Here is an 18,260-nt window from a genome sequence, read left to right as displayed (position 1 = left end):
ATTTTAATTCTAAAACTTGCCGTGACTTATACATTATTTGTAATTGTAATTATTTATTTATAATTATATTTTTTCTAGAATAAAATATTGAGAACAGCTCTATACAGATATTTCCAAATACCTAGCTAGAATTACTTGTTTAGATAGGAAACTGCAGTTTAATCTATGTGAAACAATGTAGTAGGTATAAATCTGAGATTAGTTTCAAGTGAACTTTGCAATGGCAATTATTGGGTGCCGCTCCCGGCGCCGCCATCTTTAAATTATTCATGTAACCTACGTAGCGTGTTAGTGTAAGTTATGTAACTGCTTTTACACTAAGATAATAATTAATACTAGTTACGAATGCATAGATACTACAACATCTATCTGTAGATTAAATAGCATTTAATATTCTATGATATTATTTATATTAAGAAAGACTCGTACCGTGAAGTCAATAAACATAATTAGTGCATAAAATTTGATTAGAAAATTTAATAAAAATCAATGTCCAACTGTAGAAAACTGATATAATAGGTTTTTTGAGAAATGGCCAGTTCAGAGACGTTATTTAGTTTTTCTTTTAAGGGTGAATATAGACTACAGACGATACCAAAATTATGGTGGGGCACTAATGCAGGATAATCATCCTGCATTAGTGCAACGACCATTAATTCTAACTGGGCTAGCTAACCTAGTTAGCCTATTGTGGTCAGATAATTAAATAGACAACAAATAATCCACAATAATTTCCAGAGAGACCTGACTAAAACTGGTATATTACTAAAAATATGACCACTAGTACACATTACTAACGACCCCTTTCTCCCAACGATATTACGTTGTAAAATTTTAATTTAACATTTTATTAATGAATCTAAATAAATATTATCAATTTTTTATTTCCCAATTTTCCTGCTTATGGTTTCATTATAACACATATTATATTGTAAAGGGTCCAGCTATAAATAAAGAAAAAAAGACATTAAAACCTTAGTCTTTAATGTTTACAATATTAAGGTATGGCGTATTACACTATTAGATCGTTTATAACCTATTACATAGTTACATAAAACTAAAGGCTGTGAAATTCAATACCTCATAAAAAGTTTATAGAATCTTTATCGGTTTACGTACATAAAGATTTAAAAAAAATGTTGCATCAGTGGAATAATATTACAAAAATATAAGTCTATTATCTTATAAAAGTGAACTTAAACATTTACTTTTTCTAATAACATCTCTAAAATAGAATAAAGATCGCAACGTTGCTATTGTTTTCTGTTTGTTTCTCCGCTTAATTATTATTTATAAACTACGGAAGGAATTTTTATACGTTATTTACAATATTTTTTTCTTCTTGAGAATTTCTTCCGGTGAGTTTATATGTGTACCAAACACATACTTATAGTTATACGACCTCCTTCAGATATACTGTAAACCCATGCAAAACAAGGCAACGTCACAATGTCGTCTTTGAATATAAGTATTATAATATTAGATATTACTAATATTTACATTTAGAAGAGTTACAATTGATAGGAACGAATGGGAATCGCTGGAGGAGGCCTATGTTAGAAGACACTCTGAATTAGAGTTTTAAATATATATCTATATTAGTTATAACACACACAAATAATTGTAATTTCAGAATAAAGGGCTTTATTATTATAATCATTATAATATTTACATTTATTACGCTATCACGCATAAATGGTAAAGATGTTTTGTATTAAATTGTAACTGTTAATAAATATGATTGCTCTTATTACTTCTACATAAATGCTTATAAAAGTCAGATAGTTGAACATTAATAAAATAATATATTTCACTTATAATGATATTAGAAACGAAAAATAATAGTCAGTCGGACCCCCTCTGGGAATTACCATCTAAAATACTGACACAACCACCTACTTTACATTCAAACCGCATTGACAAACATACCTACCTACTTAAATGTAAATTTAATTTCGTTCCATATGAAATATAATAATTAAATACAGAGCAAACAATAATCGTTATTTTTGTTAACGTTTAATGTATCTAATTAAAACAGATTAACGTCAAATCATTATCGATAATGCTCATACCCATAAATTGCAAAGCAAAAGATAGTGATGGTAATAAACCAGTACTGGATGTCGAAACGACTATTTACTGAAATGTTTGTCGACATATCGATATCAAATAACGCACGTGCTCCTGTGAAATTTACGAACCATACGTTTTTATGGGCGATTTAGAAAGAATTATGGTGATGCGCTGACGTAAGTGACATTGTCGATGAAATATTGTGACTTGTGTCGATAAGAATTATTATAAGTATTATATTTGGAATAACGTATATCAATACATTAAGTTAGGGATAGATCGATGTTTTAATTAGGTAGTTAATTTATTTATTTAATAAAGTTTGATTCTGTATAATATATAGGCTTATTACCAGTAATGGTGGTTACCTATATGTGGTAGGTACTCTGATAATAGGTTTATACAGTATTCTAAGGAATATAATATAGCGTCTATAGTAATATTATAATAGCGAAAGTGTGTCTGTCTGACTGTTATTTTTCTTTAATAAAGCGGCTAAAACGATGAATGAAAGTCATGAAGATAGACTGTATTAAGAGGACGAACATACAAATGTCTTTTAAATTTAAAAAAGCAGACAAAGTGTCTGTTGACAACTAGTATCAAATTATTGTATTTTTATTTATAGAAATTCGTAATTCCTACATAATATATTATAAATTTAGACAGTTTTGTTGTTTTAACATAATATTACAAATAAGTCTGACACATCTTAGAAGGTATGTCTATAGTAGTAGTAACATATGTATAAAATTTATAGGTAAGTATTGCTATTTTATTGCTTGCATAGTCTAATATAAACCGAACAAAGTTTCAAGTTTACACATGTAATAAAGAATCCTAGACAATTAACACAGCGCCATCTAGTCCCACGGTAAGCAGAGCTTGTATTATGGGTACTAGACAACTGACATAAATACTTAGATATTTTTTTGTAAATACATAGATACATAATATACACAGAAAATACTCATAACGATACAAATAATCATACTCACGAATACAAATGTTTGCACCGTGCGAGGAATCGAACCCGCGACCATCGGAAGTAAAACAGTGAGCTTAGCCGCTAGACCACCATGGCCTTCAAAATGCAAATATAGATTCAGATCTAATATTGTTAAGTCGATAAATAATAATTCCATCACTTGCACCACTATTTGAACTTGAACTCGTGTGTGGTAAAAAACAAATAAAGTGATTCAAGCTTTTATTTACCCAAATGCGGTTGTAAAATATAAAAAATCGTTTTCCACCAAACTTTAATTGCCGGCAATGAAGTAATTAAATGTGACAATCGTAAAACACTGCAGACCCCATAAAACATTATAGCCGTGTCGAGTAGGGGTCAGATTTACTCAGTATAAAAAAGTGTCTTAAAACTGCGCGACATTATTTTTATGGAATCCGCTACGTTAGGTAAATTACATCAAAATATGAAAATTGAAGTATAATATTTGTTATTGTCTTACAACTCAATATCAAACATAGTGACACTTGATGCAAATGACTCATTTGTACATGTGAAATTAAACATATTATAGTTGTAATTACTAGAGAAATACGGAAATATTTACACAATACATTGGTACATCATAAGTTTACGACATATCATAAATTTTCTTATTAAATTTTAATAATATATTTTAGTTATTATATTATATTTTTTAAAGTTTTTAATTTTAGGTTCTTAGTTGCACAATTAAGTTATGTAAATACATTTGATAATGAAATTAAATCAGTTTTAATATTGTATTTTTCAGAATGTATTTATATTGCCCAAGTATTTATTTATTATTTTTTTCTGAGTGCAATTAAGTTGTAAGGTTCTTCAGTGAATTACTCTTTTAAAATTAGTCTAGGTCTACCAATATCAAAATAATATTTATTATTCACATATTATTAATTGAAATAAAAAAAGGTATTATTTATAAAAATAATGTAATAATGATATAAATTAATGTTTGTAGAAATGTAATATTTATACTATTTCATAAATTATGTATATTTTTATAGTACGTATTATTCGAATAACATTCATAAAAAAATGAGAAATTTGATACCACATATAAGATGTTCTGTTTACAACTTCTAACACCATTCTTATTACATTATTAGCTTTGCATACTTCTTATATATTACCTATTTAAAATATCAAGCATAATAAATAAGCTGGTTTTCTGTTATATAGTAGTCTAATAAATTACTTTAGTGCTATTTAATTACTATTGCCATGTTTTTTTTGTTTAACTTGAAATATTGAAACCTTATAAAAATCGTCACCTGTAAGACCTACTTACCTCATCATTTCTAGTTTCGTCAATATTATAAAATTTATTATTCTCTTTAAATCTATTAATGTTTAGTTTAATGTTTGTCCGTTTGTTCTTCTAAACCACTCAACAGATTTTGGTCCTAATTGTTGCTGACAGCTTGTCCACCATTATTTGTATTATTTTTTTTCTATGTCACTTTTGACTTTTCTGTCAGCCCTTTTAGGAAATATACATACCTATACAATTATTACAGTTTTTTAATAAATAGTTGTAATGTTCCTGCTCCAATCACAATAATATTTTCTACCGCCAAGCAGCTTGCTCATATGTATTTCGGATTGAAGGGTATAGTCATGAAATTACAGTGTTAATAACATTGCATGAGGAGTATACCTCAGTGGCCACACGTTAATCCATGTACATATATTGGTGACACAACGGTTATTTGCCATAGCCTAAAACATATTACAAACAGAATATAGTCTACTCTATCAATTTCTATACGAAATAAGATGTTCCATTTACAGAATTCATTTTCGAAGTGCAATTATTTGCAAAAAAGAAAGATCGCCTAATATCGAGACCGGTTTCAGTAAAATAAAACCAGCAAACGCCGGGTCGGAGGTCGCTCGAACGTTCGCCCGTCTCCATTGCACCGATGCATTACTATCGATGTATCATTGAATCGATCGATTCAAGGCAACGCCGAGGTAGACTTCGTACGATGTTGTCTGCCTCTTTTTCACCTATTTTAGTAATCAGCGGTATTCTTTGCATGCCGTATATCGGTTGAAGCCTAAAATAAAGTAGTAGTAATTACAAAATTACAGATTTGAAAGCATGATATATTAGTCCTTCGGAATGGCAACGTTGGTAGGTATATGGTACCACCAGTACCACATGATAACGTGATATCCATAGTCCTGTTCATGTACATATATCGACAGATTTTACACACCAGCAGCCATTCCATTTACTTAAAACAATTGTCATTGAATGGTCCTGTAAGTAATTTTAGAACTTATTACGAGTATATAAGCGACATATTAGACATTAACTAATTTTGAATTTTTCTAAAAATTACATAAGGTACAAATTAGTGGCGACAATTGATTTCAACTAGTCTATCGAAGTTAAAAGTCGAATCCACCCAACGCGTTTGCTATTAAAAACCTATACCTATACAGGGTTAGTAGTAAAGAAGTTATTCTTTACGAATAAACGTATACTTTTTTTTTTTTCGGACTACTCTAATGCTGTTGGCCGTAGCTGGCCTTTACAGCTTCACCGGACGTTATGGGGCGAGTGCAGATGGCACTCCAAACCCGCGGAAGGACTTATGGAGCGGCTGAAGGCCAACTCCTGCCCGACGGATACGATTTTAGTCTGAGGGCACCACTAGGGGTTCGAACCTCGGCTCAGGCCGTCGTAATTTCGATCCCCGTTTGAATTGGACGGGGGATCGATCGGAGGGGAAACGTATACTGTAATAGTTATATACCAATACAAATTTGCAAGTATAATGAAATATTAAACATATTTTTAAAAACTTTTATAGTAAAATTGAAGAAGTGACCTTATTCAATTATGGTATAGAATTCATTTTCAGATTTCCTGAAAATTCCATGTGGCTTGGTATATCTTTTGCGACTAATCCTATATACTGTCATCGATCATATACCTTATGACATCGTCCGGTGAAGCATTAAAGTAGTCCGAAGAAAAATTTCTATGAATGGAGCCCTTTCTGATCTTTTTTAAGATGATCATGAGCGCAATAGCAAAAATATAAATACCAAATAGTTCAGCTTAAATAATAAAATATCTAATAAGGATGTTCTTTAAGTCAAGTAATTAATCTATAATATCTATAATAAGGTTACTTTACATAAAATAAGTAGAGATTTTTGTATTTCATATTGTACGTCCGAAATGGATAAACTGGTCGTTTCCATATATGATGTAACACAGTTATAGACAATAAATGCTTATCTTATCTTATCTTATCTTGAGAATGAAATAGAGAATGGTAATATTGTAATGTAATGTACGAAACTTATAAAAACTTTAGTTCTAATTAAATCAATAGATATGTACTTACCAAATAACTATGTAGGTAATTAGTTTTATTCTATTCCTAGACAATTATTTAATATATTTATCGAATAATACATATTTTATACTACATAGCTGTCACTTACTAGACGTTTTCGCAGTTGTTTATTAAATGACATGTCAGCCGTTATTGAGGATTGAAGCAAACAAAATATTAGCATCACGTAATTGGCATTGCAAAACATAATCGTGAATTTGAAAAGGTTCATTTCTTAGTTCATAGTCAAGTAGACACAGCGCGATGCAAATTATCTATCAAGTGCTCTTGCGTCGTGTGGGCGTCGTCATAGCGGTCACGCACGTCGGCGTGATGCGCTTGCATAATCACAGTGTGGTGGAAATGGTGCAAGATGGTGGATTGGTGATCTGTTCATTTTGAACCGACTTCACAAAAAAAGAGATTCTCAATTTTACTAAGAAAGAAAACGTGCTTATTTGATACACAAAATATACGACAACAAAGGTAACGAGATCGTCCACGTCCACGTTTTATTTTTATTGAATTCCCCATATTTATTAGACATTTATTTCCCGATATACGTGGTAAGATCCCGTAACATTTACTAATTATACTTATAACGTCAAATTTTAAACAAAAAAGTATAATTTCAATTTGGATCATGAATTGTAGCACCTAATAGGGAGACCTATTAGCTTAGCATATGCTGTGATGAAGTGCTGGTGATACTTTCATCCATTTAAACATAAAATATATAGTAATAATATACATATATAAATCTAGACGTGTAACAAAGAGTAAAAAATATATTTTTGTATATTAGTTACATTGATTCTGCAATAATAACTGTAATGTTCTAATTAATGTTTTGCATATTAACATTAAATATATTAATAAGTTATTTTTCTACCACTTCCCTATTCTGGTTTGTCTCTTTTAAGAATATTTATTCAAGATAACTAAATGTAAGTTACCTGGAAGAAATACTACTTTTATCATTCTGTAACTTATATTCATTGAGAGCATCGTGATCTAGTGGATTACTAGTGTGTTAGACCCGTAGGCTTGTGAGTTTGAATCTGATCGTAACCAAGAATTGTGAGCCAGTTTTAGTTTCAGGCTAACTATGAGATACGGAACTGTAGGCTCGACGTTTGGTATATTAAAAAAAATGGCAAATTTTGAGTTCACTGCGTGGGCTATAGTTTCCGAAATTCTTACCTATGATAAGAGTCGTGAAGATTCTTATATTATATATTTAGTATACTAAAGAGTTAATAGATACCTAAATATACAATCCAGGGATTAAATCCGTGACCATCTTAAAGCAAGGTAGTGTGCTAAACCGCCACACCAAAGTGGTCAAACTGGTAGATTTTCGCGGATGACCGCAGTGTGGGTTATAATGTATCTCGTTATGATTAAACGGATAATTTTGGTTAGTATCCGTGAAGTATGGTCTGTATTAGATGCCATTATACTGTTCACGGATAACACATTTGATAATGCCCGCCTACGTAAACACTGACTACTATTTATGATCAGGCAATAAGCGACGAGATACCCAGGAAACATGTATAACGAGCAATAGTTTTGATATGAAAAATGTTTGAATTACAACACAATATTATATTCTAAATTATTTCGCCTTTCCCTATAGTTATGGAAATTATATCTTATACTCATGTATGAATTATGAGGGACAATTAGATTTGCTATTGTACTATTAATTTTGCAGGAAATGTTTGTTTTATATTCAATTTAATTTTATCACAAATATTTTATTTTGACTTTATGTCAGAATAATAATGTGCAATTCTAACGCTAAGAATATTTAAAATTGTGTCCTACAATATATAACTTTTAAGTAGATAATAGGTACATAGATTATAACACTTTCTAAATTATAATGAATTTATATTAAATTCTAAATTGAAAATAAAAATATTTATATAAATTCAGGAAAGATATAAAGTCCCTTTTTTTAATTTGTCTAATCAACAATTCTAAATTCATAACATAATAGCGTTATTTACTACGAATTTGGTACTTAGAACATTTTTGTAGTTAGTAATAATTACTAATTGTAATAGTTATAGTTTGAAAATTTTAATATAAATAAGATTAAAGCCACTGAAGTTGCACCAGTTACCTACTAAACGTAACAAGTTTAGTTTACCGGTTCACCTATAACTGTTAATGGATAACTTTGTACAAAAACCATGAGTCCATGATCACGTTTGGCGAGTCGGTAAATCACAAGATAGCGTGGAGAAAGCTAAAACATTATAAAATATATTGATGGTGTTACCACAATTTTCGATTTCAATGGAATTAACTCCTTTTTGTCGACTATATTTTTTTAATCTATCACAATAATATTTGTTTAAATCTGTAGAGTTAAGTTTGAGAAATTCCAAGTCATTGTTCTTTATTTTTAAAATCTCTAACTACTCGTAAAAGTTAGATTTGACGAAAATTGGATAATTTTATATTTGCTCCTTTAAAAATCGAGTAGAACACAATGTACATTATGTTTTTTTCAATGTTTCATTACAACTAATTCTTTCTATTGTTAATATTATTGTTATTTTTATTTACAACTATTAAATTGTTTTGTCAACTATTTGAACTGTATTCTTTCAGTTGAATTATGACCGGCTCAACTTGGCTCTCGAGATAGATCCAACAAATTAGAACGACTGGAACATTATCCTATTACTATTGGAAATTATTACTATTTGGTATGGTCGTGGAAGATTAAACGCAAAGTGCGTTACATCATTTCTTTGCATTTGTAACATTCTTTACGAGTAGCATATTTTTCTTCTCCACGCTGGTATCCGCTGTCCCGCTTAGACTATCTTGTTTTTTGCTTGTCGTTTGAGCGCATGTATTTTTAATTCATGTTCTTTATTTTCTCCATTACTAATCGAGTTATCCAGTCCCTCCTTTCTACGTAGTTTGTCCGCAACACTTATAGATAAATTAATTTTATATCTGTTGTGAGTCGTGTTCACTGAGTGCCTCCGGGCGGTGGCGGCGTGAGAACGACTATAACACCGCTCGTGCGTCTGCGCCTAATACCTGCCGCGAATTAGTAACAAGGCACGGAACATCCTTCATTGTTGTCGTCACATGTCATGTTGGTTTCCATCCAGTTAATCTTTAACGTGGTCATCACGTCAAAGATATGATTTTATAGAAATACAATGGAACAGAGTGCAAATTCATGCTTATTCACATCACATATCACAAATATTTATCTAACAATGAGTAGCAGAAACTACTAAGTTTAGAAACATGCAATTTGCACTGTATCTTTGTAAAGAGGAAGTCAAAATTTATACGCTAGGTATTTTAAACAAATATCTGTATGGGCACCTCAGTCTCACCATTTAGGGCGCCAAATTGCTTGTTTTGTGAGCTATTAAGATTAGGCAATGAAATTACAGGTTAAGTGGTGTGACATCTTAGAACTCATGGGCATCACATGATAACGTTGTGTGGTGTGGTTCAGGTGCTGTTCACGTTTATAGGTGACTGATACTACTTACCATCAGGTTAGTCATCAGCTTGTTTGGTACTCCAAATAAGAACAATCGGTTGACAACATATAGGTGGTATTATTTTAATAAATTTGTAGCAAATCATAACAAGATATCATATTTAAAAAAAAACTTACTTTCTTGTAACAGAACCTTATATCTAAATTCTCCAATTAGATGCCTCTTTTCCGTGTTTCACATGTCAATTGTGCAACAGTCACGCTCTATTGGAGCATGAGCATTCCTTTTGTTTCTGATCAATCTCCGGAACACATTTGCCAATGATAGAATTGCAAGTCTTTGTTGCAACGCGAATTTAAAATTTATGGTATAGATAGGTACCATTTGTCTTTTGTGTAAACTTTAAAGAGAAAGTGGTACGTACCTATTCGGAAATGGTATTCTTATCTGATTAATCAATTTCATATTTAAATATCATACTGACCGCTGGAAATTTTGAAATTTCTTTTACTTTTGAACTAGCTGACCCATGCAACTTCGACTGCAACAGATATCCTCCGTTTTTGCTACATTTTGCACTGCAGCTCCACTGCAATTGGTTGTACCGATAATTGTGCTAGCAAGTACTAAACTAATTTTTTAAAATCGGTTCAGTAAATACAAAGATTACGCTCCACCACTCAAAATTTACTCTTTATCATATTTGTATAGATTCTCAATTTTAGAAGATTTATCTTTATACGTTTGTTTATTTCATATGTAAAAAATTGTAATATTGAGATATAGTTAATACCAAAAAAATAACAATATAGGTCCTATATGATAATACTAGCAGTGCCCGCGATTTCACCCGCGTTAAATTTCAATATAAAATATAGCCTATGTATTATTCTGATGCATAAGCTGTACTGTAAAGTTTCATCCAAATCCGTTCAGTAATTTTTGAGTGAAAAAGTAACAAACATCTATACATACAAACATTCGCATTTATAGTATTATTAAGATTTTGCCTCTTTAATGTTTCTCCAAAATACTTTAAAGGAAATATGGTATTGACTAAAACCCTGACTGTAAAGAGACGGCCGAAGACTAGATTAGATCGCACTGGGCAAATAAAGGTAATACTTACGTTAATAAGATGATAGCCACTAGTGGAATATAAAAAGTCTTCAAATTATATATAAATTAATAAAATTTAATCGTAATAATTTGACTTACCAATTACTGTTAATTACTTACCAATTATACTGTAAATTCAATCAGTGATTAGATTTTTAATTTATATTATTAAATTCATCACTAACAAATAATTTAATATAACTACTATAGGTAGAGTGCAATATTGTCAGATGCTTTGCACAAATTCATTAGAGTACTTACTATCTCATAAGGTAAAAAACACATGTAAATATTTTGCATGTATTCCACTCGGTAAACCTAATAAACTTGTACCTCAACAATTTTATTTTGTTTCTGTTTGCTTAAACTTTTCTTTGCATGACAAAGAATTTAAATATTCAGACTTGGCTATTTTTTGTTGTTCCACTTGCAGCAAGCAAACATGCTGACTGTCCACCATTCTTCTATTTATTATACCCCGAATTTATTTAATGTATAATTTTTTTTAGACGATAATGGAATGGTATACCTACCTTAAAATTTTATTTATCAATGATAGATAAATAGGATATAATATCTAGTATGTAGCTTGTATTTGCCAGTTGTCAAGATATTTTAATCCAAATTCCAAAAAATATTTGTAAACTTATTATTCAATGTTGCCTAATATATAGATATTAAACTACTACTGAAATTCTTTTAAATAAAATTTTATGTATCTAAATAAATAAAACTCTTTAAGACACATATATTAAGCAGTTTTAGATTTAAATAATACTTATCTGTTTATATTTAGGTCTATGGCAAGCAAACATGAAAAGCGACACTGGCTTGCTTTGGTATTTATTTGGTTAATGTCCACTTTTGTCTCAAAGCTTGTTTCTCGGATGTTCGCTTTATGGGCGTTGGTCATCGCAATGCCACTTATAATTTTAATGTCCCAACCCATCATTCAAACATAAAACTTCATCCCAAAAAGATATATAAAGCTTATAAGTTTTATAGTCTCAGACTTATGATAAGTCTGCTGGAATTAAGTAGACTCATTAAAACTTGACTCTTGACTTTACTTTTAAGAATCACAAAAAAATGATATTTAGTTTCTTTTTTACTTTAAATGAATCAATTACTAAATAAATAATGTGACTTAGAAAATATTAACTGTGCAGCGACGTTACGTTCTTCTAAGGTTGACACTGTAGTTACTACTATTTGAATTAACGGTTATTTGCTAATTATATTTAACTGGAAATTTCGTTACATGCTATATGTACACTTAAATTGATATGTAATTACAGTAAAATATTATAATAAATAAAATTATTATATATTGTGCCTTAATATAAAACCTACCCTTATGTATATCTACATAAAACTAAACATATCTACAGAAACGTGACCTACTGACAAAACGATACCAATGATTGTTCGACATATATTATTGTTTTCCCATCGAGTCCATTCCATTCAGAATCTCATTACACTTCAAAAGGGGTACAACAGATCTGGCGCAACGTTATTCTCATGGACGTGTCTGTCGTTAGGGCAGCGTGAGGTGACCATTACAGCGTACAAAGAGTTGCCTAAAATAGAGAGCTTTTGTGAGGCGGGAAGGCTGAGGGACGAGGGGGCGGGGCGGTCACCGGTTCGCCGCCGGCTCAGTCGCGCCGAGCTGCACAACCGCCTCGCACGCCGCTAGAACGCGTGCCTCTCAGAAGGCGCACGCGCACGCGTTACCCCCGCCGCTCCCCTCAATAACACGTGCTCCAAGTTATCACTCGTCAATGATATTATTCACCTTCTTTGAAGTCCATAATGCAAGAACAAAGTTCGTCTCGCTCTAGCAAAACTACATTAAATTCACTGGAGAGCGCTATCATTAAGCTGAAGAATAACCTGCAAATTCAAGATAGCAAGACGACGGATATGAACACCTTACTATCAGCTGACCCGCCATCGCCACATTTGGATATAAAACCAAACGCAAGTAAGAGTCCTACTTCATCTTCATCTACAAATTTAAACTTGTCAGTAGCTTCTGCTGCACTGTTACAAGAAAACATGTTACAGAGATCTTTGCAAGGCGTAGTTATATCACTCCAAAATGCAATGATGAATTCGTTACAGCAAGCAGCACTATTGCCGTCAAATTCAGCAGCAGCAGCAGCATTAAATTTACAAGCATTAGAATCCTATTTGACCTTACAACGCTTAACTTCAGTATCCTCTGTAAATAGTTCTAATCCAAACACTTCAGAAAATAGTTCTACTTCAAAGCAAGATATATTAAGGATAGCTACTGCGAGTGCAAAGATTAATGAAGTAGATACATCAGAAAATACTTCAAGAGATTTTTCTCCAAAAACTCCTGAAGAATATCCCCTCTCGGATGCAATTGCTGCTGAAGATGTGGATTTATCAGAAGAAGTTGAGGAGGACCTTGCATTATTAGACAATGAAGAGGACTTTACTTTAGAACAACATTTAGAATCCACCTCAAAAGGCTATGGTTATAATTCACAAAACTTAGATAATGGGTACCCTAGTTTGTTGATGAATGCAATGTATCAACAGCAACTGAATGGGAGCCCATCACAGGCGCCCTTGTCGCCTCAAGCCTCAAATTCATCAAAGTCTACAAATAGTTCAACATCATCTACAGGAAGTAGTATATCAAATAAACAGAAAACTACTGGAAGTGGGCCAAGGACGAAAAAGCAGTTTATATGCAAATTCTGCAATCGACAGTTTACAAAATCCTACAATTTGCTTATACACGAAAGAACCCATACAGATGAAAGACCGTATTCTTGCGACATATGTGGCAAAGCTTTCCGACGGCAAGATCATCTGAGAGACCACAGGTATCTAAATAAACATTTATATTCACACATACATAATTTCTTATTTAACTTCATTTTATTTCCTATACAGTCAATGTGAAGGTGATAATGATCATTAGTAAGTTATTTATTTGTGTGACTGCATCATCATAAAATTATTCAATTTGTCTGCTTTTTTATAGTTTTAATGCAATACCTACATTATTTGGGTACAGGTATCAAATGTTAACGGAGACAAAAAACATACATGTGAATAGATGCATTAATACAATTTATTTAATAATGGCAAACAAGTAGTTTTAAAGTGTCTCAATTATAAATATGCATAATCAATCAATTGACTATAATTACTGGTAAAATAACCTTGTTTTATAATAGTAGGTATGTATATTATTTGTATCAATCTTTATTTTCATAAAATGAACTAGGTACAAAACGTCAAATACTGCTTTTAGTTTTATTCCATAATTGAATTAGTATTAATTATTATTAATTAATATTTCCACACTACATTTATCACATGTATCACTAGTTAATACCTACATTCATACACACAATTTCGAATAAAATATTGTTATAATTTTGTTAATAAACTATAACTGTCTGGAATTTTAATTCACTTAAAATTATCTTCACAATTCAGTTGATAAATCTCTTGTATATAATATCTATCTAATATTGTTTTCTTACAACGATGATCCGGATCGAATGACCTGACACTAATTTATAAGATAAAACCACGTCATGATACATTTGAAAGAACCTCGATTCTTATATTTCGATATCAATAAAATATTTTAGTCGTTGGGTTTCAACGCAAAACGTTATGAACATCTTTTGAATAATGGCGGTGAAGGAAAAATATATTTTAAAACAAAAAGGTTAAGTATGGACCTGGCAGATGGTATCGACAAGTCGTTCGTCACGCTCGTAAATTATTCCACAAAACCGCCGCTAATGCGAGAGCAGACGATGTTTTAATTTTGACTTTTCATTTTGTTTTCTCGACATTCCGTATAAAATATCTCTGCATTTTTTTATTGCGAATATTTTTTCTTCAACACTAGAAATAAAAAGTCATGTCATCAATGTAATCAACGCATTACAAAATCTGCTGTTTACAATAGATGTGATAATATATTACTAACATAAGGACAAATCATAATCTATTTTACTCCGAGCTACACAACCAAAAAGGTGTTGAATTTTTAACACCTGTCTGTCAGCGATTTCCTCTCAAATCACCGTATCTCTTCGGCAATAAAATAAATTTCGTGTAGGCGCTGGAGGCAACCCGACCCCGGCCTGTCGATGTTCAATCGATGTCCGTTGACACGATACATTATAATGGACTGAAGCGGCCGCTTCGACGGGTTTAACAAAGCACGTGGTGATCCTGACGTGAGGATTAATATGGACAACAAAAAAGACATAAACCATCGCACGTACAAGTATTAATGTTAGAGCTTTTGGTATTTTTTTTCCTTTACATTATATAATTAAAAGGTTGTAATTAGCAAATTTATGGTAGAGCCATGCACCGACAATAATTATCTGCCTATAATTTATGAACGTAACACAACAACTAATCGATACCATCCTGTTAGATTTACACTAACTACTCATTAATAATATTAAATTATGTATACACGTACATAATTGTACTTATTTTTATATTACGGTTATTTGTAACCGATAATGATACTATTGGTTAAAATTTTAATTGCTCAAATAAGTGCTCGTTTCTGCTATAGTTAGGCCTAACGCTGGGTCCGCGTCGGTGTCACGATACGCTCCGATACACACGCGCACAGGATTATCCTAATCGCCGTCATCATCTCGTGTTTTAATATTGAAGTTATTCTTTCATTCATCATCTTGTAACTTTTTATCGTCACTGATCTAACTTATATAGCCGATTATTACAGGTATTACGTTTCTTTGAACACGTCGTAATTTTCTCTCAAAGTGTGTTTGTTTATACGATACTTATAGAGATAATTTCTTGGAGTCGAATATTCGATTGTCAGGTTTCTGGTTATGCGTTATTATAAATTACACGTTATGCCGTGATAATTGTATGTTGTTACGTCTAAATTTAATTTGGTAGTTGTTTCATGGATGTTGTTTATGATATATTTAGAATTCTTTTTAACGTGAATACATATTTTATCATTTTACTTAAAACAAATCTTGTAAGGTATTAAAACGTTTATATTAGATGTAATACCTTTGCCTATCTGTGTGTAACAGTTAGGTTTATGAGTAATACTTATAAACAAGCTAATAGATATGTTAATAAAATATATTCAAGACACACTGGTACCCATATATCCAACATATAAAAAACATTTATAATAGTCTACAAAATAAATGATACAATAAGTAACATAACCAGTTTTCAAACTACAAGTGAAACTGTATCCGTAACAACTTAAACATGTCCAATGACGATGGACACATTGGTTCAAATAACCAAATAGTTAACTTGTTTTAAACTATTACCTCTATAATATAATTTGAAATAATGTTTGCCTACTTTACAGGCATGATTCCATTATTCTATTATATCTCACATATTCATGCAAAAATCTATGTGTAAACGTTCCTTATAAGCAAGTTTGTCTGAATATTCGTTATTATTAATAAAAACAAGAAATGTAGTCAATTTATTACCAATATCCCGCGGGCTCTTGTTTGCTTCCACACAAGGTGTTCATAACATGCTGCACATGGTACAACATGATCAGTGCCTGAAGACATTGATTATTGCACCTCTCGGGAAAATCTGCATCCAATTGATACATTAAACAAAACACTGTTGTGTTAATTGGGCTAAATAATAATAACTATCTAGAATATACGAGTATGTTACAGCTTTAAAATATAGTCAAATCAACTTTAGAGAGAACAATTTTACTACAAATAACTGTTCATAGGAAATTAGAAGTTTTCTTTTATTACTTAGATTTTCACTTTTAACTTTTAATCTAATATGTTTCGAAAAATACCATGTACTCAGTATGATGTTTACCACAATGTTTGCAGATGAGTACTTAGTATCTTATCTAGAATTACAATTGCAAAGATAAGCATATTAAGTAATGTAATTAATTATAAAAAGTTTTATAATACTCAAAAAATAAACATTGTTAAGACAACTAAAATGACAAATAATCTGATTTTAATAGCACGTCCTTTTACAGATACATACACTCCAAGGAGAAGCCATTCAAGTGTTTGGAATGCGGTAAAGGATTTTGTCAGTCCAGAACATTAGCTGTTCATAAAATTTTACATATGGAAGAGTCGCCACACAAGTGTCCGGTTTGCAGTAGAAGTTTCAATCAAAGATCAAATCTCAAAACCCACCTCTTAACGCATACGGATATAAAACCATACAATTGTTCTTCTTGTGGGAAGGTATTTAGAAGGAATTGTGACTTGAGACGCCATAGTTTGACGCACAATCTCGTTGGCATGTCTTCAGTAAACACATCGCCAAGTAGAAGCAGTGGCAAGAGTCCGTTACTTAATCCAAACTTTCCCATTGATAGTTTAGATACAGAAGACGAGAATTAGTGAATAGTGATTGAATATGAACAAGGTGATTTAGTGGCGAATGTTTTTAAAAGACTGATTATGCGCCTATAAAAATGATGCCTTATAGATTTAAGAGAGAGCAACGAAGTATAAGTCACCCGACACTATTTTTTACTACATTTTTACTACCAATGTTTTAAAATATTTAAAGTGTCATTAAAAATGTTAGATGCCAAAATATCATGACATTAAAGTTATCTTCTTCATAATGATACGCCCACATGTTTTTGATTAATGATAATTGTCTATTCCACTTATTATAATAAATTGAGACCCAAGCTTTCTTTAAAAATCCCGTCGGAAATAAGACAGATCTGTTAAGTACAGATCTGTCTTATTTACTTAAAAACAGATTATTTTAATACAATTCTACAATTTTGAAATTATTACATATTGTATACTTGTATATTGTTTCGTTACATTGATTCACTACTTTACTTGTGATAGTACATTATGTTGATGTTTTTTAAATATTTTTAAATAAGATTCATAAAGTCTTTGGGTTCTAGTATTATTATTTAAGCTAAAGTATTTTTGAAATCTTGTAAATTTTCTGATCTCATATTTTTGTATGTAAATATAGATTAAACTTAAGTCAAATTGTGCATTCCGTCCATATATTTTAATGTTTGACATATTATAATACCTTTAAATAAATAAATATTGTTTGAAGTTTAAATATATGATGTAAATATAATAAAAATTCAAATGTCTTCCTATGACTGATTGATAGGTACAGAAATGTATTAGAAATTTTTAC

General features: G+C 31.1%; 1 protein-coding gene across 1 annotated transcript; it reads left to right on the top strand.

Annotated features, from left to right (window-relative positions):
• Window positions 1-12,727: 12,727 nt before the first annotated feature.
• Window positions 12,728-17,812, top strand: LOC131851372 (protein sister of odd and bowel-like). Its single transcript, XM_059201865.1, has 2 exons — window positions 12,728-13,918; window positions 17,104-17,812. Exons 1-2 carry the CDS (start codon window positions 12,870-12,872, stop codon window positions 17,477-17,479), a joined length of 1,425 nt encoding a protein of 474 aa, XP_059057848.1. The 5' UTR covers window positions 12,728-12,869; the 3' UTR covers window positions 17,480-17,812.
• Window positions 17,813-18,260: the final 448 nt, after the last annotated feature.

This window comes from Achroia grisella, unplaced genomic scaffold, assembly GCF_030625045.1.
Source record: "Achroia grisella isolate CSIRO2021 unplaced genomic scaffold, CSIRO_AGI_Agris_v1 utg782, whole genome shotgun sequence".
NCBI lineage: Eukaryota > Metazoa > Arthropoda > Insecta > Lepidoptera > Pyralidae > Achroia > Achroia grisella.
This window is presented reverse-complemented; position numbering and strand designations above follow the sequence as displayed.

Excerpts from the sequence above, each read along its gene's own strand:
- LOC131851372 (XM_059201865.1), top strand. The coding sequence starts at position 12,870 with ATGCAAGAACAAAGTTCGTCTCGCTCTAGCAAAACTACATTAAATTCA. Across the intron at positions 13,919-17,103 it reads GATCATCTGAGAGACCACAG|ATACATACACTCCAAGGAGA; the intron begins GTATCTAAATAA and ends GTCCTTTTACAG.